This window comes from Poecilia reticulata, linkage group LG9 (genome assembly GCF_000633615.1).
Source record: "Poecilia reticulata strain Guanapo linkage group LG9, Guppy_female_1.0+MT, whole genome shotgun sequence".
In the NCBI taxonomy this organism is placed as follows: domain Eukaryota; kingdom Metazoa; phylum Chordata; class Actinopteri; order Cyprinodontiformes; family Poeciliidae; genus Poecilia; species Poecilia reticulata.
This window is the reverse complement of record NC_024339.1, coordinates 27,204,656-27,227,015: the sequence shown is the minus strand read 5'-3', so window position 1 is coordinate 27,227,015 and position 22,360 is coordinate 27,204,656. Positions and strand designations below refer to the sequence as shown.

Here is a 22,360-nt window from a genome sequence, read left to right as displayed (position 1 = left end):
ATATCGACAGTGTGAGAACCAAAAGCCTTTGTTCTGAAAAAAGTTTTTTTTTAAAACCCCTCAGGTTCTTTTGACACCTCCATAAACCTCCAGATGTCCTTGGTTTACAAAACAGCTGGCTGATCCCTTTAAGTTTGATTTAATTGTGCTGCTTTTATTCCAAAGAACATGGACAGAAACTTATTTTATAATGTTGGATGATTGTTGTGTGCATAAAAATATGTGACCTTGTGTTATATATTTATACTCCTCAAACTCTTGTTTTCTTTCAGACAGTTGTTTAGGATCGATGGAGTCAAGAGTGTGTTCCTGGGCCCTGATTTTATCACAATCACAAAGGTGAATTTCAGTGTAACATTCAGCACCTGTCCAAACTTTAAATAAACATATTGTGGCTAATAATGTAACACACTATAATTCCAATGTATATAATTATATAATTCCAAACTGGTTGAGGAATATGTAAAGCAGGTTAACATTAAGCTTCTGAAATTGCTACAATCTATTTTTCATTTTAAAAAAGCAGTAGTTTAAGCCTAACCTTTGGGTCAGTACCAGAAAACTAACCCTTTATTTTATTTTTTTTTACCAACTTAACCATTTTAAATAAGATGTGTGGTTAAAATAACAAACCATACTTATGTAAGTTGGTTGTTGAAAATTATTAAAAAGCATTAGGAGGATGTGAAACTTTAAGAGGCCCCATGATAAGCCCCGATTTATACAACAGTCAACTTATGATGGGTGTACTTAAGCTTTAGATTGTATTTGAATAATTTATTGTAGCACAATGCAACATCTTTACTTTAAATAACTTGATTTCTCTTTCTCAATTTATTTGCTTAGTCCGACGAAACAGTGGAATGGAAAGTAATTAAACCCGACGTTTATGCGGCTATCATGGACTTCTATACTTCTGGGCTTCCAATTGTGAATGAAGACAGCAAGCCAAGTGCAGACACAGGTCTGGATTTCAGTCTGCTCTACCTGTAAAATGAGATGTTTTTTTGTTATTTTTTCCAAGTGGCAAATGAATATCATTTCTGCTCTTTTCCAGCGCCATCAGAGGATGATGATGAAGTAGTTGCTATGATCAAAGAGCTGCTGGATACACGAATAAGGTAGTGGGTTCTGAAGATTCTTTCGGGGTGTCCGTTTCTGTGGTTTGTCGCTGTCTCACGTTTGTGGATGCTCTCACCCTGCAGGCCAACAGTGCAGGAGGACGGAGGCGACGTTCTGTATCGGGGATTTGACGATGGGATTGTTAAACTGAAGCTGCAGGGCGCCTGTACCAGTTGTCCCAGTTCCATTGTTACTCTGAAGAATGGAATCCAAAACATGCTGCAGTTTTACATACCTGAGGTTGAAGCAGTTGAAGAGGTTTGCATGTTTTGTTGGTTATGTTTTTTTGTTTTTTTTGACACTGTTTTGTAAAAATTACTGAAATTACTGTGCTTCATCTAGTTACTCCAGTGGGTTTTTTAAGAATGATGCTTTGTTTTGGGAAAATGAAAAACTCAGTTTGCTTGCCATTCTGCGTAAATTCTTCTCCCTAAAAAAATATCAAGGCTGTGGTATTGAGCTGCTTTTGTCTATATGAAGACTGCTAATAATGAAGTCCTTATTAACAAGTTTTAAAAAAGAAAACATCTGGTGATCACCGTCAAAATCGTGATCCAGAGATCCAGATGACATTTTAACAGGGGAATAATGGCTTTCCTTTTAAATAAATAATCAGAAAAAGGGCTAATTTTGTTCAGATCCCTTGTGTGTCAGATAATGTATTATTTGAGCAAACTTTTTGTTTTAAAAAAAAAACCTCATAGCAAACATTTCCTGAGATTTATTATGGATACAGTAGAGGAGACAAAATATTAAATGCAGTAGATGAATAAACTATTCTAAATTTTTTGCCTAAAGGTATATATATATTTTTTTCCTTACAGGTAAAAGAGGATGAGGAAGCGGCTCAAACCTCATAGCAAACATTTCCTGAGATTTATTATGGATACAGTAGAGGAGACAAAATATTAAATGCAGTAGATGAATAAACTATTCTAAATTTTTTGCCTAAAGGTATATATATATTTTTTTCCTTACAGGTAAAAGAGGATGAGGAAGCGGCTCAAGTTTAAACTACTGAAACCAGAGACGTGTGTCAACATTCCTCTCTATACAATCCACCTCCTTCAATCAAAGCCATAGATGCAATAAAAGTACTCAGCTCTGATGACTAAAATCTCATTCTCAATATTGATCCAAATATTTTCATTTCATTTTATAGTTCTGGTTTGAGGAATTGAAAGATACGTTGGACACAATTCATAGAAACAGATTGTACAGTTGAAATAATTTGTATTTATTCTTTCATAGTGTTACACGACTTCTGAATCAGTCAGCAGTCAACGCTGCCTATAGGCTGAAAATTTATATTGGATACTTTATCTTTACAGAATGTATGCTGTGTCTATATAAATAAACATTGCTAAAATAAGTGTTGCAGTGTCTGGCTTATACTTAAATGTTCAGGGTTTAGTTTACTTTTTCTTTTGTCTGTGAGATTAAAAACTGATCTTGTAGTCATGCTTCAGTTACGAATGTACAAAGATGGCAATAATTAATACTGTCAGTTATTTTCATAAACCAGCCATTGTACTTGTCGTTTTTGATAGAACGGCTATTTGCTGCTTGTGATTAATCTTTCTCTCAAACCTGCTAGCCTGAATCTATCTTCACCAAGAAGGCTTGCTGTAAATTCAACAGCATAGAAGGACTGGAGCCCTGCTGAAACACACTTTTACATTTTATTACTGTTTTCTAGTCTTTATGGGTGACTTTGTTGTATGACTTTGAACTGAAGACCCAATGTTTTCTTTAAACATTATTTAATAATTCTTTTTCTTTTAGTTGCTTTGTAAGAATTGCCAAAACTTAATGTGGTGCAAGACTATTATATTGTAGAAAGGGGAGGCCATTACAAACAACCAAAACACCAACCACTAGGATTGAAGTGATTGTAATTTCAGTGTATTGAGTCCATTGTCTTGGAAAAACACTTTAGTGTGAGATTGTCAAATACAATGTCTGAAAATATTCATATCATTCAATATTGTGGTAATCATACTAAAATTAGCGTGTACAATGTAGGTGTGTGGTTGAATATTTGCATATGTGTATGTAATTATGTTTGACTGTTTTGCTGTATGTTTGTGCGTGTTGGGGCCTAAAATATGAGATAGACACATATAACGTAATGTAGCCAAATTTCAAGTATGTGTCACGATATAATTCTATGTAAAAAAAATAAAAATAAAATACTACTACTTCTTTGCAAATATGGCTACTGTCTAAAATAAAAATGATAGGATTTGTAAAATCACTGAAATAAATAGAAATGCTCTGAGTGGCGATGGTCCAAATTCGAATGGGTTTAATGTCTTCCGCTTTGTTAGTCTAGAAATTTGCGCATTACAATTAATTACACTAATGGTTTACTCATTTGTTTCACCGCCGCTGGATGCCGACAGGAAGTCCAGTCAGCCCATTACTGGTGAAGTCGGTTTTTCATCTTCATGCCACGTCATTAGTATATACGTATTTGTAGGCGCAACCCGACTGACACGACGCTTGGCCAATTAGATGCTACTGTTGAAGGAAGTCGACCTTAGCAGTCGCGTCGACCAATCAAAACGGGGCTGAAGGAGACGGTTCGAGCTCAGGAGAGTCGGAAAGGGGGCGAGGCTAACTGACAGGCGTCCCCAGCTTCCTTAGACCCTAGTAGCTGAATCTCACAACAGCGCTGCAGTCATGTGTGGTGAGTGCTTATTCTACTCGTGTATCATTCATTTAGAATGTTACGCTATCATCTCGTACACGAGTGTAAAAAAAGACAAAAATAAAACAGTATCGACTGTGTGTTTAGTGTGAAGGCTGTTAGCTGGGTGGCTAACCTCTGTCCAGTTAGCGAACATGAGCTGGTGTTACTGATGCTGCTCGTCAGCTAAATATAAAACGGTCTCATTTTTTTTGCTGTTTTTCGTTCCATTTGTGACATGAAAGCTATCTTTGTGTGTGTATTCACGAGTAAGACTAATATAAGTACAATTCCTGCCTAATTCCTACATTAGCTGTCTAACGTCAGACAGCTAATGGGGCTTGCGATGACGCATACTAACTTTTCCACTTGCTATTTTGTTATTATCATTATGTATTGATTAAAATGATTGGGAATACCTTTTATGTTCATATCTAATCTAAAAATAGCTTTTGTCCTGAAACTGAAACTTAACCAGTAGCTCTGTTTGCACGCGTTTCCCACCCGCATTATGTTAAAGAGAAACATATTTGCATACAATGTTTTTGTCTATAACTCGTTTGTAAGAAAATTATTTAATATCTTTGTTAGTCTGTTTCTTCGCTTTCATTTGTGACTGATATCTCATGTATCTGTCTCCCATCACTGTCATTACAATCTGAGCAGACCAACAGGACCTGATAAACTCGTTTCTATTTTTCCTGACACCTGCCACCACTTTGCTCGGATTAACCTTTTACTTTTTTCAGCCTCAATGCTTCGTCAAAGATTGTTCCTGTGAGTCACTTAGTATTTGTCCCTGCCCCTCATCTCTTCCTTCCATCTCTTGCTATGCTGAATGAGGTCTCTGTTTTCAAGCTTCCCAAGTTCAAGATTTGCATTTATCTGTGCCTGAATAGCTGAGAAGCTCTGTAATTTCACACTCTCCTCAGGCCATGAATTGTGTCCCTGCTTCTGGTAGTTGTTGAACTGAAATGTAGACGGTCTCAGGGTGAAATCTTTATTAACCTATTGCTCTGATACTAAATGGCTTAAAATCAAAATGTCTCGGACTAAGATTTCTCCCGATGCCACTGATAAAATACCTTCGTCACTGACCCACCTTCTGCATCCTGTTCTGTAAAGGCAAACAAAGACGAATAGCAATGTCTGTTTTTAGACTCCTGAAAGACTGGTCTCTTGTGGATTACTCACAAGTCTGCTGACGTTAACAAATGGTTGAATTTCAAATATTTGATTCTGAGTACTCGACAAAAACGGAATACAATTTGTGTACTTACAATTTTAGAACTTACCAGTCTGAGTTTTCCCAAATGTAATGGTTATGTATTGACAATTTTTGTTTGATAAATATTAATGTTGGTTGTCAGAGAGAATACCCAAAATGTTTCCTCTCTGTTGTGTTAAATAGACTGTATTTGAATTGTATTTACACTGTGAATATGAATTGGACTCGTTTTGTTGTAATTTGGCTCTATATGTACATCACTCAGATAAAAGCTTTGTACCAGCTGCTGAACAGCCACTATCACTGCCACCTGATGTAGGTATATTAGCCTAGCAAACATTTTGCTTAATTACCGTAATCTCTTTGTCTTCTTTCCCGTTTCTCAGGAATATTTGCTTATCTCAACTACCATGTGCCAAGGACACGCCGTGACATCCTTGAGATCCTCCTTAAAGGTCTTAGACGCCTGGAATACAGAGGCTACGACTCGGCAGGTAAAGAGATGGTGGAAGGACATAATAATCACAACTTTGTTTTTTCCATTTCAGGCAGTTGTGTCTCATTGTTTGAAACTTTCAAACAATCAAATTGAATATAATGTTTTGAAATATGGGAAAATAGGTCTTAGGCTGGTGTGACTGTTGGTTTAGAGCAGAATTTGTTTACAATGTTTTTGTTTTTCATATGCCAGCGTACTCGGAGTCTGAGATCTACTAGTGTACTGGGGAGTGTGTAAAAGACAAGTGCACTCTGGATATGAGAAGTACACCATACACATTGTGTATATCAGAGAAGATTGCACATAATGTTCAGGGCTTCAAGCTTTCAGCAAGACTTAAAAACCGCTTCTATTGACTGAAGTACTCATTCAGCTATCCATTTATGGCTTTTAATAACCCATTTAAATTGTTCTGTATGTCAAGGTGGGATGATGATGCAACACACATCTTAAGTGAATTTTAAAAATAAGAACCGAGATGCACACATTTTAATTTTTCATTAAGGAAAAACTTACAAACATACTTAAAAGCTCAAACATACCAATATTAATATTTGGTTAAATATGTCTCAGCACATTGATCACATGGATTTTGTTGCCATCTACAAGTTTATTTATTATAGTTATTCACTTTAAATAAAGTGTTTAATTTAAAGTGTAAAGCTGATTTTGTTCAATTCTGTGGTTAGTTTTGTGGTTCTGCCTTTTTAGTATAGTTAAGGTCAGGGCTTTTCAAAGGCTTAATGTTGATCTGTTTTATTCATTCTGAAGGCAGTGTGCTGTTGTAATAGGCAGCTGTGTTCATTTTAGACCATTTAATAAAGGTTTTCTTGTCCCTAAGTGGTCTTTTATTTGACAGTTGTCAGACAGGAAAGCGGATTGTGAGAGGGGAAGACATGCAGCAAAGGACTCAAACTCACGACGGCCACGTTTAGGACTAAGGCCTCCATATATGGGTCACGTGCTTTTACTCTTGCGCCACCGCCGCGCCCCATTTAGACCAGTTTAATGACGATTAGATGTTGATTCCAGGCACTGGGTTTAGCATGGCTTTTGATTCCAGGCACTGGGTTTAGCATGGCTTTTGTTTTAAACCAAAGTCAGACTTTATGAAGTCTGTGCTTTGTTGCACAGACTTGAATTTATTCAAATTCAATTCAAATAAAATTATAATTTAATTTGTTTATTGAATAAACAAATTGAATTTGTTTATCGTGGCAAACACTGTTTGGATAGTGAGCTGCAGTTATTCCAGATGAATCCTTAACCACAGAGACTAGATGTAATTTGCTAAGGTACTTTATTAGGTATTTAATTACGAACTTTGTTTTTTCCTCTTATTGCCAGGTGTCGGCATCGATGGAGGCAACAGCAAGGACTGGGAGTCAAATGCCAAGACTATCCATCTGATCAAGCAGCGTGGAAAAGTTAAGGCTCTCGATGAGGAGATTCACAGTAAGCTGAGATTAAACTTTTTCCGAAACAGTCACTCATATAACGATGGGGCATTTTAAATGTCTTGTTGTCGTTCTGTTTTTTTCTGTTTGACTTCTAGAACAGCAAGATCTCGACCTGGATATTGAAGTTGATGTTCACCTTGGCATTGCTCACACCCGCTGGGCGACCCACGGCGTTCCCAGCCCAGTCAACAGTCATCCGCAAAGATCAGACAAGAACAATGGTCAGTTGTTTCACAAAGGTCAAACTAAACGGCCCTGCTCAGATCATTTGAACTGTGTGCAGCTGTCGCGGATTTATAAACTTTACGATGTTTTCTCTGGTTTGCAGAGTTCATTGTGATTCACAATGGGATTATTACCAACTACAAGGACCTGAAGAAGTTTCTGGTGAGCAGATGTTTATTTCGTTGCAAAATGAGACAAAAGTCAATGTGATTTTATTTGTCTCATTAAAACCGACTCGTCCACTCACATTAATTCCACAGGAGAGCAAAGGCTATGAATTTGAGTCGGAGACGGACACTGAGACCATCGCCAAGCTGGTGAAGTACATGTATGACAATCGGGAAAGTGACGACATCAACTTCGCCACACTGGTAGAGCGTGTGATCCAGCAGCTGGTATGGGAAAGCTACTAAAAACATGCGCCTCAGAGGTAATTAGAGATACAATGCTTTCCTTAACATGTTGACCTGGGTTTTACCTGGCAGGAAGGAGCTTTTGCCCTGGTTTTCAAGAGTGTCCATTACCCTGGAGAGGCAATTGGCACAAGGTACTGATGCAAGGAAAATATGTTATTTTAACCATGACGATGTAACATCTTTACTTCTTTGCTTAAGTTGGGGACCTACATACGGTAAAATTCTCACTCGTGTGACGTGTTTTATGTGCAGGAGGGGAAGTCCTCTCCTGATGGGAGTGCGCAGTGATCACAAACTGTCCACCGATCACATTCCAGTGCTCTACCGCTCCTGTGAGTAGTCTTGTCTCTTTCTAGTCCGAATAAGTGAAATTTGATAGGAAGGTTTGGAACCAGAGCCCTAATTGGTTTATTTATTTCGACAGCTGGAAAAGAGAAAAAGAGCTGCAGCTCCATGCCGAGGACAGACCAGGATACTTGCCTGTTCCCATTGGATGAGAAAGCTGTGGAGTATTACTTTGCATCTGACGCGAGGTAAGAAGACGCCTGTGTTGCTGCATCACCCAAGGCAGTCTTCCCCTTTCCACTGCTGACAGTACTTAGCGAGTATTCCCCTTAAACTTTTCAAATGTTCACATTAGAACCACAAACATGAATGTATTAGGATTGTATTTGACAGATCAACACAAGTTGTGAGTGATTGTGTAGTGGACCTAAAAAGATGTATACTTCTGAAACAATATTTATCAGTAAAAATCTGAAAATTAGTGGTGCAATTTGTAATCTGCCCCCTTTACTCTGAAATCCCTAAACAAAACTTTGCGGCACATTTTGCTCTCAGAAGTAAACTAATTTGCAAAGTAAGTAGACATATTTGTAATTTAATCCTGCTTTTCTATGAAAGCTCCAGAGGTCTTTTAGAAAACGTTAGTGGAAAAAATAAGTGCATAATGAAATAAGTGTATAATGAAGACAGAAGGGAGGTCAGAGAAACGGTCAATAAATCCCCTCCACAATTGGCTGCAAGCCCTGTAGAGCCCCGATTAGGTAGAAGACTAACACTCCCACACCATCTCCATGGTAGAGGAAGAATCATGCTAAACAAGACCAGGAAATCTGGTTAGAGTTTGTGTCCTCCCCCTTCTCTCTCTGCTTTTCTTCCAGGCACATTATTAATGAATAAAGGCCAAAAAAACCTTTAAATGAATTGATAAATGTACCTAGAATTAAATGTTTAATTTAGATTCTGGTTGATCTCTTGTAACGCCAGCGCTGTAATCGAGCACACAAACCGGGTGATCTTCCTGGAGGATGACGACGTTGCCGCCGTGATGGAAGGCCGGCTGTCCATCCACAGGATAAAGCGCCGGGTGGGGGACTACCCGGCCCGCGCCATCCAGACTCTGCAGATGGAACTACAGCAGATTATGAAGGGTGAGTGGAGGCTCAACCTTTTGTGTTTTGTATTTTCTCTCATCTTTCCATTACTGAGCCTTTGCAAATAAATCATCTGCACTTCCTTGTAATTTTCCCTAAAATCCTGATGTGCAGCATATTTGTTGCCACTGGAGCTCAGCTGCCTTAACAATTTACCTTCAGCTGAACTGTGTTATCAGTGAAACAGTTCTGCATTAGCTGCATTCCCCAGAAGATGAATTGCTATTAAATGATTTTATGGCTGTTATAAAATCTGAGTTTTATGTGCGTATAATATAGTTTGTTTTTCTTTTGACTAAGCCCGCAAAGTGAATATTTCTTCTTTTTAGAATTTTAACAAGTTCATTTCATCATTCATCAAACTGTACAAATATCCACTGTAAGTGGGCAAATCATCTAAAAAAACAACTTTTTTTCCTTCTCCTTTGTTGCTTTTACCTATAAAAATGTTTTGAAACAATAATGTACAAGTCTCATAAAATAAAGGTGAACCCTCTTGAACTTCGTTGTCTGTAGTTCCTGCCAGTTCAGTGTGCAGCAGTACATTCTCATCTTAATTTAAACGAACTCACCACTGCAATAATTTCAGGTTAAACTATCTTGTTTGTTTGGCTTTTTCCCTGTTGCTTTTCCAAAATAGTCCAGCAGGAGGCAGTGGGAGAACTGATGTTGGTTCCACTTCACATTCCTTTACGGTCCTGTCATTACTCAGCCTCTCTCTCTCCTCTGTCTCTTCTCTGGAGTTTTTCTGCTGAATAACCTACTTTGCGTGACCCACATTGCTGTTAAAGAGAGGCTAAAAAAACAGCAGAGTTTCTGACTGTCACGGTTTGTTATTGTTGAGACGAAAACATCTGCTTTAAGCCTCTGTTGTTATTTTAGATTTTTCCTTAAAGTTGCATAATTAATCTTAATTCTGAACATACGTTAGAGGAGAAGGAGATGCCTCCCTGCAGTTCTAGGAAGCCAGAACATTTAGTGAAACGCTGTGAAAACAAGGTTGTTGGATCCAAAAAGCAAAAGTGTTGGCAACATCTTAGAACATAAGAGTGATTTCTCCATAAGATCAACTATGTTCTAAAGATACCACAGCTTATTATTTTGTGCTGGTGTAGTAAATGTGTTCCCATTTTCTGTTCCTCCTCTCTCAGGCAACTACAGCTCCTTCATGCAGAAGGAGATCTTTGAGCAGCCGGAGTCTGTGGTGAATACCATGAGAGGAAGAATCAATTTTGACAACAACACAGGTTAGAGATTTTGTTAAATTAGCCTTCTATGAAGTGCACTGATGATGTCTCATTTTAAATTTTTCAGCGTTCAGTTATCAAGATAAGTCAAAAGTACTTGCACTCTATTAACTTTTTTTTTTAATAAACCTCAATTAATTTTATTGGGATTTTTGTTATGACGGGCCAACATAACACAGGGCAATGTTATGAAGTGAAGAAAGTTATACTTTATTTCAGTACTGATTGTATTCAGCCTGCCTTGGTCTAGGTTTTTTTTAAAAGCACATTTTGTTTCCAGTTTTTCAGGGTTTTCTCCGCCACATTTGCAAATCTAGAGAACAAACATTTTGTCCACTTGTTTTGCAAACAAAACTTTATTAAACTGTTCTTGCCATTGCCGGGATGTTTTGATCCAAACCACTCCAGTGTAGCTTTTGCTGTATGTTTAGCATTATTGTTCTACCACAAGATGAACTTGCTCGCTATTCTCAAATATTTTGCATCTTCAAACAAGTTTTTTTTTTCCTACGATTGTCTCCAATCATTCTTTTGTCAACGCTAACGAGCTTCTCTGTCCAGGCTGGAACAGCCTGGACAGAGAAGCTCTGTCCAGCACTATGTTTCACTATGTGAAACATAGTGCTGACGCTCTCAGCACTGTGTTTCACAATGGGAATGGTTTGTTCAGGACATTATGTAGTGTTTTTGTTTGATGCTTCACACATGTAGGTCAAGAAGTTGAATTTAGTCTCTTCTGACTAGAGGACTTTCTTCCACCAGACACTGCATGGCTGGTGGCTAACATTAAGTGACTACTGGTCAAGAGCCAGATTTGTATAGATTAATACTCTTAAGCTACTCAAAGGTGAACTTGGTTTATTAATGAGATGAAGACAGTTTGTTGCGCTGCGTTTTATTTAGTAATATGAAAATAAAGTGGGCTGACTACAAATGCAGAATAAATTTTTTATATGAAATATTTGTAGCACCATGTTTTTTTTTATGGTCACACTGAAATATGTAATGTTATAAAATGTTGCAAAGCTCAAGAGATATGAACACTTTTGCAAAGCAACAAAGGCTTTTTTTGTAATTATTTCCATGACACTACATTGAAATGAATCTTAATTTCCTGACTGGACATGGATGTATTTGCATAGCTGTTGCATACATTTCTTAATGCATCATTTCAGTTCCCGCCAGGGATTCCTCTGATGGGTGGTTTTATTTGACTTTTAGTTACTCTGGGCGGACTGAAGGATCACATCAAAGAAATCCAAAGATGTCGGCGACTAATCCTTATTGCTTGTGGCACCAGCTACCATGCTGGAGTAGCTGTAAGTACTACCCCCACTTGTCACAATTTCTGGTCACCATTTACTCATAATTACTTTTTGTGCTTTGTGGATGCAGGCTGGAGGTTTACGTCTGACCACATTCCCCTGCTTTGAGTTTGACTGGCTCGTTTTAACAGAAGGACACTGACATGTTTTTTTATCCCTTTTTCAGACCCGCCAGGTTCTGGAGGAGCTCACCGAGCTGCCCGTCATGGTAGAACTGGCCAGCGATTTCTTGGACAGAAACACCCCGGTCTTCCGAGACGATGTCTGCTTTTTTATCAGCCAGTCAGGTGTGGATCTGTGTGCTGTCTGAACCTGATTAACTCCACATTCCCCATCTGTACTCGGCTCTCCCTGTAGAGGAGCTGTCTGTTTGGAGGATTGATGAGTTTATTTTTACCTAAGTGTGTGACGTTTCTATGGTGGGACTTACGGTCTGTCTTATGAAGCTGTCTTAACTCAGAGTCCTGCTTCTGGCCGAATCAGATCCCTAACAAACAGAGCATTTCTCTCAACCCTGCAGGGGAGACCGCCGACAGCCTGTTGGCTCTGCGCTACTGTAAGGAGAGAGGCGCTCTGACTGTCGGCGTCACCAACACAGTGGGGAGCTCCATCTCCAGGGAGACGGACTGTGGAGTCCACATTAATGCTGGCCCAGAGATTGGAGTAGCCAGCACCAAGGTAAAGCAGGACAGCCAGAGCTGTTCCTTCAGGCTGTATTACCACCGTCTTCATGGACGTGTTGCTGTTTTTAACAGGCAAAGAGTGAAAGAGAGCTCATAGTATGAAATGGATCCAGATCAATGGGTCGTTTCTCCATGACTTTCTGGAACTTGATTCTTGGACACTGCTTTTCACAAATGTTGGTCAAAGATTAATTGACAAAAACAATAATCATCCATATTTTATACAGAAGAATCCAAATTTTAATTTGAGTAGATCTACTTGGCGAGTAAAAAATAATTATGAATAGTTTGTTTTTACAAGATAACAGATTATAAAATTGACACTACAAGCAATTCTTGTAAAAATAACAATAATACTAATGATTTATAGTTTATTTTTTAAGTTGATTAGATCCATGACTACTTGTTTCCCAGGGGTATAAATATGATGTAACACATATACAGGGGAGTAACCATGATCTCAGAAGAGAGGACGAATTTTTCAGAGATCTATTCATTGATTTATCGTCTCGTTTATTTGTGCATCTCCTTAGAGATTTTGTGGCTAAAAACGCACATCATCTCTAACAGCCACAGTACGGCACCACTTCGTAAAATAGGAACGATGGGAAAGCTAATACATTGGTTTTCATAAATCAGGACATCTTAAAAAAATGCTACTGGCCTGAACTTCCTCGCATCTACAGTCGGTTCAATTATTTAAAATCTTAAAACGACCAAAACTGTGATTAGAAAAGACAAGCTGCTGGGTTTATCATACCACCAGACACAGTGTGGAGGCTTGTGAATACATTTCCAAAGTTTACTGTTTAAAATATGCTGCATAATGTGGAACCTTTGAGCTGCCAAGTCTGTAGAATAACAGATAGGCTCTGATGCCTATCTGGATGCCAGTCCAGATAGGCATCAGAGCCTATCTGGATGCCAGTCCACTGTTTGGGAAGACATACTAGGAAAATATAATTCCTGTCCTATTCACTAATATAAATCTGTCGAGTTTTACAAACTACTGACTTCAATGGAAACCATGTGCTGTTGTCAGATTAGTGCAACTAATAAACTGCTGCAGCAAACACTTGAGGTGGGTTTGGACACAAACCAGGGGATGAATGAAGCAACTCATGCGCACTTGGAAGTCTGGTGACCTCTTCTTGAAAACTGAAGATGGGTCATTACTGGTCAAAGTAATCATCCAAATTAACAAAGAAATTGCTCCATAGCCACAAATCATCCATCTTCTTCTTCTGCCTTCTCATTATGAGCTAACTGACCCTTTAACACTGAGCCTAATCTAGCTGGTGACTTGCTCTTTTTGGCTCATCTCACAGAATCCGATCACTGCTATTTGAAATCCAGGACATCGCCAATCGATTCCCACCTTTTGGAGCTTAACATTGTCTTGCGCTCTAATTCAGCAGAGCAGGAATGAAGAACCCCAGCATTATCAACTTGTCTCATGTGAATTCGGTTCCGCTGGTATTTATGCCTCTCCCTCTTCTCACTTTCATAACCACAAGGATTTTCCAGCTGGGACTGAGAGCAAAAAACTGAAGGCCTCAGTCAAGTTTGTGTGCAGAAAGCAAAGAGAGGGAGAGAGAGAGTGAAGCAGGTCTTTTCCTGGTCTGGATTTTCATCTTGGCTCGGGGATTCTCTTGCTGTTCCAAAGCCCCAGAGCACACCTCAGAGACGCCATCATTTATGACTGCGTGAGCTGAGCCATAGACCCACCTTCACCAAACATTTTACAACCCAGCTCATCGGGTCCGCAAGGAATATCTAACTCAGTTTTCACTTTTATTTCTTTTTCTATTTTTTGCTCGTTCTTTTCAAGATTCATGGAAAAAGTGCCGAATTAAGACTAACGCTTTGATGCAAATCCTTTTGTCAGATCTGATGACGGAGCTTGGAAGATGTCCACTTTATGAATTACATAACAGCAGTTATTGGGATCTTGGAGGGTTGCAAAGTTTGTCGTCAAGTTACAGTAAGGAGGAGGATTGTTTCTTATCATATCTGAAGGGAACGGTTGTCACGCAGTGCTTTAAAAACCCCTAAAAACGTAGTGTAATGTAGAATATATAGTTGTTGCATCACTGCAGACAACAAAGACGATCAGATTTCTGAGGGCTTGTAGCTAATGTGGTATCAGGGGAAAAAACAGGTTTTACTGCTTACATACTGGCTTTTTTTTTCTTAGCCCAGTGGGTCTTGTGAATCAACTTGGCTTCTCTAAAAGCTCACAAGTGGGCATGGAAAGTCTCCAAACACGCCCAGAGGGTGGGTGGTGATGACGACGGACTTGGAGGCTCAGATGCGTGAGGGTTTGAGCCCGTGGCATTTCTAGAATGAACAGAGTGGTATTTTAAGCCTAATTTTACGAACTCATCAGGTTTTCCAGGATGAGCAGTTTGATGCCGAGGCCCGCTTCTCCTTTCCTTCCCCATCTGGGATGCATTAGCATCAGTCCCATTAAAAACAGGGAGACGATGAGCTTCACAAAAGGCTCAGTTCTTCAGGTTCAGCATGTTGATGAAAAATAAGAAAACTACCACGCATTTAGTAATCTGGCAACGGTATTCCACAGTCCCGTTGTAGTCATCTTAATAATTAAAAAAAGGTGAAAACGAATGAATATAACTCGTTTTGCGGCCGTTTGTTGTAATCCTTTCCCCCCTTTCTCTCTGCAGGCCTACACCAGCCAGTTTGTGGCTCTGATCATGTTCGCGCTGTTGATGTGCGATGACAGAATTTCCATGCAGCCCAGACGCCGTGAAATAATCCAGGGCCTGAGAGTTCTTCCAGGTAGATTCAGACACAAACACTCTGTATAGTTCAGCCAGGGAAGTCCTAAACCCGTACGAGGATAAAATGCAAAGAAGAAAAGCTGTCGGAACCAAAACGAAAGAATTTTCAGTCTGTTATTTATTAAAGCAACGGAGACGCTTGGATGAGAAAACTAAAAGAGACAAGAATGGAACAAAAAGGAGAATGAGGAGGAGGGGAAGGCAGACTACTGGGTTTTGGCTTGTTGTGTTCTTCCTGGACCTGAAGCACATATTGTAGCACAAAACTAATAAATGGTCAACAGACTAAACTTGCATAGTCCAGAGGACTATTTCTACCTGGTGCACAGATGGTCAAAATCACCTTAAAATTACATATTTTAAGTGATGAACCAAGAATAATTTTGTAGATGACTTAAATTTGAACATTTAACCAAGTTTTCCCAGCTGATGGTAGATATTTGTTCCTGTAGCATGTTAAAAATATCTAAATCTACTCAAATATTATGCACTTCTATGGAGATTACGTTGATAATGATCAAAGTGCCGCTGCTCGTTATCACCCTTTTCTCGGGAGAAAAGAACAAAAAACTTGTTTGTTTGTTTTTTTGTTAGATCTGATCAAGGAGGTCCTCAGTTTGGATGATGAGATCCAGAAGTTGGCGACCGAGCTGTACCAGCAGAAGAGCGTGCTGATCATGGGCAGAGGCTACCATTATGCAACATGCTTGGAAGGAGCGCTGGTGAGTAATTCCAACTTAATTCTTACAAGCTTTATCAGAACGTTCTTTCATATTCTTCACCCCCCTCCCTTTTCATTTGAGCCTTTTAATGCTGCGTTTAATTTATGCAACATGCGATTTGGAAGGAGTTTAGAAATAAATCCGGTGTCAGGGGAACCATCTAGATTTAATGTCTGAGTATTATGTGGAAAAAATTCAGTCTTGAATAATTCTTGTATCAAACTGCTGAGTCTTATGTGGTCTTCTCCTTGGGGAGAAGTGTTGCGCCAGATCTGTGGCTCTGGTTTACAACAGTTTAAGCTTCATCTTTGTTTAATCTGTGTCTGTTCTGCAGAAAATCAAGGAAATTACCTACATGCACTCGGAGGGTATCCTGGCAGGAGAGCTGAAGCATGGTCCGCTGGCTCTGGTGGACAAACTCATGCCCGTCATCATGATCATCATGAGGGACCACACCTACACCAAATGCCAGAACGCCCTGCAACAAGTCGTCGCACGTCAGGTAAGGGCTATCTAAACTAAATGTTTGTTGAAAATATTTACAAAAAATATAAAAAATGGCACCGTTGCATGAAACGAAGCGGTCTTGGTTTAAATACATGTATACAGTTCTTTGGAAACGGACAAAATGTACAATTAATCACGTTCGTAATAGAGCGTCCCTTTTCTTTGTACATGTCGGAGCTGCACAAAACCAGGAAAACATGCAACTATTGCTAAACATTGTGATTAACACACATTATCAAGTGTCTTTGGCTCAACACTATCAGGGCCACTCATATGGCATTAAAAGGCTTCCAACCAGCCCAAAATATTATTTGCATGCAAAATATTAATGCAATATCGCATCTAAATATTCATTTGCAGTTGCAGTATTGCATGCACTGATATTGGAATGACGACCGTGATTGTGCAGCTCTGCCACACAATCAAACGTTTCTCAGTCTTTCAACTTTCCTCAGCCTGACGTGACCATGAGGTCAGTTATTTAATCCCTTTTTGAGCCGCACCTCTGATTCTTCCCCTCAGTCCATACAGGGGAGGGGCGGTTATAACATGACATCATTTACCGCGGTAATATGTAGCACCATGCAGCTTTAAAAGAAAGGCGACGGTAATCTGAGCAGGGAAGTCTCTCTTTGTGTCTCATATTCATTTTTTGTTTTGTTTTGTTTTCCTACCTCTATTGATTTCCAGGGTCGCCCCATTTTGATCTGTGACAAAGACGACCACGAAACCATCAAAAACTCTTCCCGCGCCATCAAAGTGCCTCACTGTGTGGACTGCCTGCAGGGCATCCTGAGCGTCATCCCTCTGCAGCTGCTGTCCTTCCACCTGGCTGTCCTCAGAGGATTCGACGTAAGTGCTGCCCCAGAGCGTAACTTCGGTCACCACCAACTTGACATGTACCTGCGCAAACGGATCCCCAAAGCTTCCTACTTTCATTATCTTTGCTAAAAACGTTCAGTTATCACCAGAAAAACTATTCAGCAGCAAACTATACTGGGGTTTCTTTGTATATCCCCTGCTTTGTAGGCAAACATAGCAGATAACCATCACCAGAAATAAACACTGAGTGTTTATATACAGATAAGTGTTTCCAAATTATTTTAAAAAGTAAAAAGTTTTTCATTTAATGATAGAAACTTGCTAGATAAGGTGACTTTTCAGGAAAGGTCTTTTTAAAATAGATGGGTCACGTTGCAGTACTCAACACTGATGCATCTTTTGAAGCGCCAAAGAGCGACATAGTCTTCGCACAACCTTGCCGAAGCATAATTTGTTGTATTATTAATTACAGTCTTGTGCAGGAATGAAAAATATATTGAAGCAGTTCTATGACTATAGTGCTGACAGCCACGAACTTGAAAGGATTTTATCGTGACAGACCAACACAAGGTGGTTATTGAAAATGATGCGTGTTCCTTTACCAAAAAAAATAAAATCTGCCAGGCATTAGTATTTAGCCGCCTTTGCTCTTTACAACTGCAAACCACGAATACTTGGCCTTGCTGCAGGCATGCTTTATGCTTTTCTTCAGCAGAGTAGGAGCGAAACAGAGGGGAGCTTTCAGAGAAAACCTGTTGGCAGCAAGGAGATTGAGCCTGGGATGAAGGTTAACCCCTTAGCGCAGCAATTCTGAACTTCAGTCCTCAGGGACCACTGCCCTACATAATTTAGATAATAATAATAATAATATGTCTCTGTTCCAGTACACCTGTTTCAAAAGATTGCATGACTTACTCTGCATGCAATGCATCAAGTGCTGCAGAAACATGCTAATCACCCACTTATTCAAGTCAGGTGTGTGACAGAAGGGAAACATCTAAAGTATGCAGGGCAGTGGTCCCTAGAGCCTAAACATTCAGCCAAATGTGCAGCAGTGCTTTGTATCAAAGAGTGGCCTTGTCGAAGTCCAGACGTTTTTGAGGAAGGGGCAAAATGTTCACTTTCTATAAGTGCAAAGAACTCTTTGCAGATGAACCCTAAAAGACTTGCAGCTGGAACTGCGGCGAAAGGTGGTTTCTTTCTGACTCAGAAGGGCTTGAATGCAGCTGTTAAGGATTTTATTTGTAAAGAGAGAGAGGGAAAAAAAACTAAAAGCCATTTTCCTTCAACTTCACAGATTTAGCTAAATTGTCTTTTATAGTTTACCAGCAGCATTTAGTCATCAGTGAACATCTTCTTAGCCTATTATCCTCATTAAGACCAGCAACTCAAGGCAACGTGAAGTCCTGTTGTATTTGCTACTATGTTATTAAATATTCATCAGTTCAATTTTCCTGTTTGAATTCAGGTGGACTGTCCAAGAAACCTGGCCAAGTCGGTGACTGTAGAGTAACGGCCACCCTTCATCACCTGATGACAGAAACCTGGCAGAAACGCATTCAAACACTGACACCAAGGGAGCATCCGTATAGAGAAGAGAAAGCTTCATCCTGTTTGCGTCTCACCAGTTGTCACTTTTTTCTTATGCTTTTATTTTTAATGCAACATTTTAGGCACGGCTTGTGAATATCACTGTCTCATTTTATTTTTGATTCCTTAGAAACTCTGGGCATCCTCGTCAAATTACCGTCAGTGAAGATTTTTCTGGGCTTGCGTCTTTGTCACATTGTGTCGTCTTTTTTTTTTTTTTTTTAGATTTTAGATATCTGTCATCGGTGAGCATATGGATACGGTTTTGTGTTTAGAAAGTTGTGAGCAAGTTTTGTTGCCGATTGGTCTCTGTGGGAGCTGATCTTTAAAGCTGTCAACTCCGAGCGGTTACTTTAAAGAGCTTCCTGGCTCGTTTTCTCTTTTTAGTGCAATGATTTGTAGGTTAGTTAGGATAACTTTCCTTGGCAGCTAATGATTTAAAGCGCTTTACTCCATGGCTGAAGTAAACCATAGACTGGAATCATTCCAAGCCATAGGTCATCGCTTCTTCATAATTGCAGCTCTGTTACGTGTTCGTTTCCCATCTCAAACTTTTCTTCTTCTGATATGGGAGTAGCACCGCGAGTCGGAGTGTAGAAAAATGTTTTTTTTCCCTTCTCCCACCTCCTTTTGTGTGTTACTGATCTTCAATATGTAATAGTATGGGTACAATAATATTTTCCTTTCTGTTGCCTTACTGAGATCTTGTTACTGACTTTTGTTTTTAATTGAAACTAAATGAAGTGATGAAAACGTTGTTTATCTGAAGTTGAAGCTCTCCTCCTGCCACCAGGACAGTTGCCATTGCTTACTGGGACCATTTACTTTCTCATTAGTTTTCTTTTCTCCTCTTTAAGTGATTTTGTTTTATTATGCAGGGTACTTTATTTTATAAAGTGAATGTTACCGTTTCAAATATCAAACCAAAAATCTGTGTAACGGCTTTGATGATCACAAACCAAAACATGTATATTTTGTGTTCAGCCACTGTGTTTTATAGCAAAGCTGGATTTTAATGTATGAAGACATGTTTAGGCCTGTAAAGCAGGCAGTTTACGTAGCACAATCACCATGTTGTGTTTACTGATGCAGAAAGTCATGCATGCTCTGTGTCTGAGCCATGGAATTTTTTTTTTCCTTCAAATGACTGGGAAATAACGACACTCACACAGTTCCAATAAGCAATGAACTAGAAATGCAAACTTTAGGTTTGAATATATTTATCACCTTTACAATCGAACCTTAACGGGTCCTGAGCCAGAAAAAAAAAGGGGGATAGGAAACTGGATTATATTGTTGCAGGTAATTTTATAACCATCTTTTTTCTCTTTTTGCGAGATGAAATGACCAGTGGGACGCTCTTAGAGCTGATGCAATAAATGTGTCAATTTATTTTGTTTAAAGATTAAATCCAATGGTGCAATTTTATTTTATGCAAACTGACAGGTTTAAGCTGATAAATTGCCGTTTATAAACACGATGTGGATGAACCAATTTTGATGGACATAAATTGAGACATTTGTCTCAGAATAAACGTCCATGTAGAGTTAAACTGACCAGAGCCATGATGGATGCTAGTATCCATGACAAAGCTGAAACATATGTTTGGAAATATAACTGGTATTAGTCAATTGTGTTCCATCTTATTGGTTTTTTGTGCTCATCTGCCCTCGTAGAATGAATAAATGCCATATTCTGCTTGCATCACCTGACTTGGTAGTCCGACCTCATACTACTTTAGTTGACTTTCCTGATTACAAAGAGATTGAAACTTGTCCTCACATCCTCCCTCTGGTGGTGCTAAATACGCCTGGGCTCAGCAAACCTTCACAAACGGAAAAACTACTCTAGTCCTCGTTTCTGCTACAATAAAAGTACCATATGTACACCTTCATGACCTTTTGGGAGAATTAAAGAGTTTCTAAAATACAAAATGGTTTATAGTCAATGGAAAATTACTGGCAAGCTTTATTTTTCCTGAAGCAGCAGTTCTACAAAAAGCATGCAATTAAATCAAATCATTTTTTGACTAGGCTCAAAATAATCACTAAATCAGTCTGCCCTGGTCCTCTAGTCCAACAAACCACTTCCATACGTTTTCTGCAGTTTCCTGAAATCCATGCAGTTTTTTTTTTATGTATGGCTTAAATGTTCAGCTGCTTCTGCCAAGTAAAATAAGACATAGCTGAAGAGAAAGTGGAGTTAAAAAAAAAAAAAAATGAGGGCAGGGATGGGAGGACACATGTACACTGAAGAACTGACTTTTTACCTTTCATGTCACACCTGGGCAGGCTTGATTTTACAGAAATATATCTTGCTTGAGGCTTTAAGATGCTTCTGATCTAATTTATTAAAATTAAACACATTAAAAATACAGTTAAGAGATTTTACAAGTGTTAAAAACATATCCCCCCCATTCTTAGCTACTTGAATACATAATTCAAGTACATGAACCCCAAACACCTCAGATAGACCACAGATTGTAGTCACCAAGCATTTTAAATATCGTCCCCAGTGGTCCTGTAAAAAGTCCAAGAAGCTGTAACGGTGGACACGAAGGGCCAGAGGCATCTGCACACAGCTGAGGGGACCGGCAGGACCATGTGGACGAGGACCGGGAGGGTCGCAGAAGCGCACCGTGAACGGCGGCAGATTGTAGGCAGGACACGCAGCACCGCATGGACCGACTTGAACCACTGCACAGCTCTCCGTTCTTCGCCACGGACCAGAGAGGCGCCATTGTTCCAGATGGTGTTGGAGGAAAGCCGGGCGGACTCTCTCAGGCGCCCGCTTCGGTCCAGGTACCGTGGAGGTAAAAATTCCGCGGGCAGCGCCAGCCGGAGGAATGCGTTCAGCTTCAGCATGACTTTCAGGTGAAAGGCCAAGCTGTTGGTGACGACGAGCGCAGTTTTCAGGAAGATTTCACTGCACATGCTCAGCACCATAATGGTTTCACATGCGACCGCAGAACAGTTGTAGAAGTCAGCCATAAGTCTGAGCAGAAATGGTTTCAGTTCTCCAACAAAGGGTAGTTTTTCATGGACAAATATCATCGTGTGAAGCAGCTCGGCGTGCAGGCCCTTCTTCACCAGCCAGAGGAGAAAAGCGGCACAGCAATTAACCGAGTAAATGAACACAGGTGGTTTTATATCGTCCTTACCTTCAGGCTACAGCTGCATCTCAGTAAATCACATCAGTGAAAAGCAGACCTTTGACAGTAATTCAATTCAAAAAGTGAAGCTCGTTATATTGACGAGATACACAACATGGATGTAGCTTAGAGCTTTCACTTCATTTTGACGATTGCATCTACAGCTAATGGAAATTTACAAATGACTTTTAACACGGAAAGTCAGCCTACAGAAAATTGTATTTAAGTACTGCACAGCATATGCTCTCAATAACTGTTTGGGGCTCCTTTTGCATGAAGTACTACTACATAAATGCAGTGATGCACAGTGGCGGAGCCAGAGTGGGGGCCAGGGGGGCCAGTGCCCCCCCTGTCATCTGATTGGCCCCCCCAGATGATTGACATGTAACAGCACCAGGTTATTCCTGTACATTATTTGGAATCATTCTAAG

The 22,360-nt window shown here is 39.6% G+C and overlaps 2 protein-coding genes across 3 annotated transcripts in view; both read left to right on the top strand.

The window, feature by feature from the left end:
• nfu1 (NFU1 iron-sulfur cluster scaffold homolog (S. cerevisiae)) overlaps window positions 1-2,495 on the top strand; it is a 4,175-nt gene extending 1,680 nt beyond the window's left edge. The window contains exons 4-8 of one of the 2 annotated variants that reach the window (XM_008419030.1): window positions 273-339; window positions 847-964; window positions 1,058-1,121; window positions 1,206-1,380; window positions 2,103-2,495. In XM_008419030.1, coding sequence (XP_008417252.1) covers window positions 273-339; window positions 847-964; window positions 1,058-1,121; window positions 1,206-1,380; window positions 2,103-2,135 — 457 coding nt within the window. In that variant the 3' untranslated portion in view covers window positions 2,136-2,495. Of the gene's footprint in view, window positions 1-272; window positions 340-846; window positions 965-1,057; window positions 1,122-1,205; window positions 1,381-1,946; window positions 1,998-2,102 lie in introns of those variants that run through there. The other variant, XM_017306875.1, reaches the window with a different exon arrangement.
• Window positions 2,496-3,706: 1,211 nt separating this feature from the next.
• gfpt1 (glutamine--fructose-6-phosphate transaminase 1) lies at window positions 3,707-20,490 on the top strand. The gene is made up of 19 exons (XM_008419029.2): window positions 3,707-3,814; window positions 5,429-5,536; window positions 6,889-6,996; window positions 7,097-7,222; window positions 7,330-7,388; window positions 7,487-7,621; window positions 7,712-7,773; window positions 7,895-7,974; window positions 8,067-8,175; window positions 8,912-9,075; window positions 10,230-10,325; window positions 11,547-11,644; window positions 11,817-11,937; window positions 12,171-12,328; window positions 15,021-15,135; window positions 15,732-15,859; window positions 16,194-16,361; window positions 17,057-17,218; window positions 18,657-20,490. The coding sequence occupies exons 1-19, from the start codon at window positions 3,808-3,810 to the stop codon at window positions 18,699-18,701; spliced, it is 2,049 nt and encodes a 682-aa protein (XP_008417251.1). The 5' UTR covers window positions 3,707-3,807; the 3' UTR covers window positions 18,702-20,490.
• The last annotated feature ends 1,870 nt before the right edge of the window (window positions 20,491-22,360 follow it).

Excerpts from the sequence above, each read along its gene's own strand:
- gfpt1 (XM_008419029.2), top strand. Across the intron at positions 7,975-8,066 it reads TCCAGTGCTCTACCGCTCCT|CTGGAAAAGAGAAAAAGAGC; the intron begins GTGAGTAGTCTT and ends TTATTTCGACAG. Across the intron at positions 15,860-16,193 it reads CATGCTTGGAAGGAGCGCTG|AAAATCAAGGAAATTACCTA; the intron begins GTGAGTAATTCC and ends TCTGTTCTGCAG.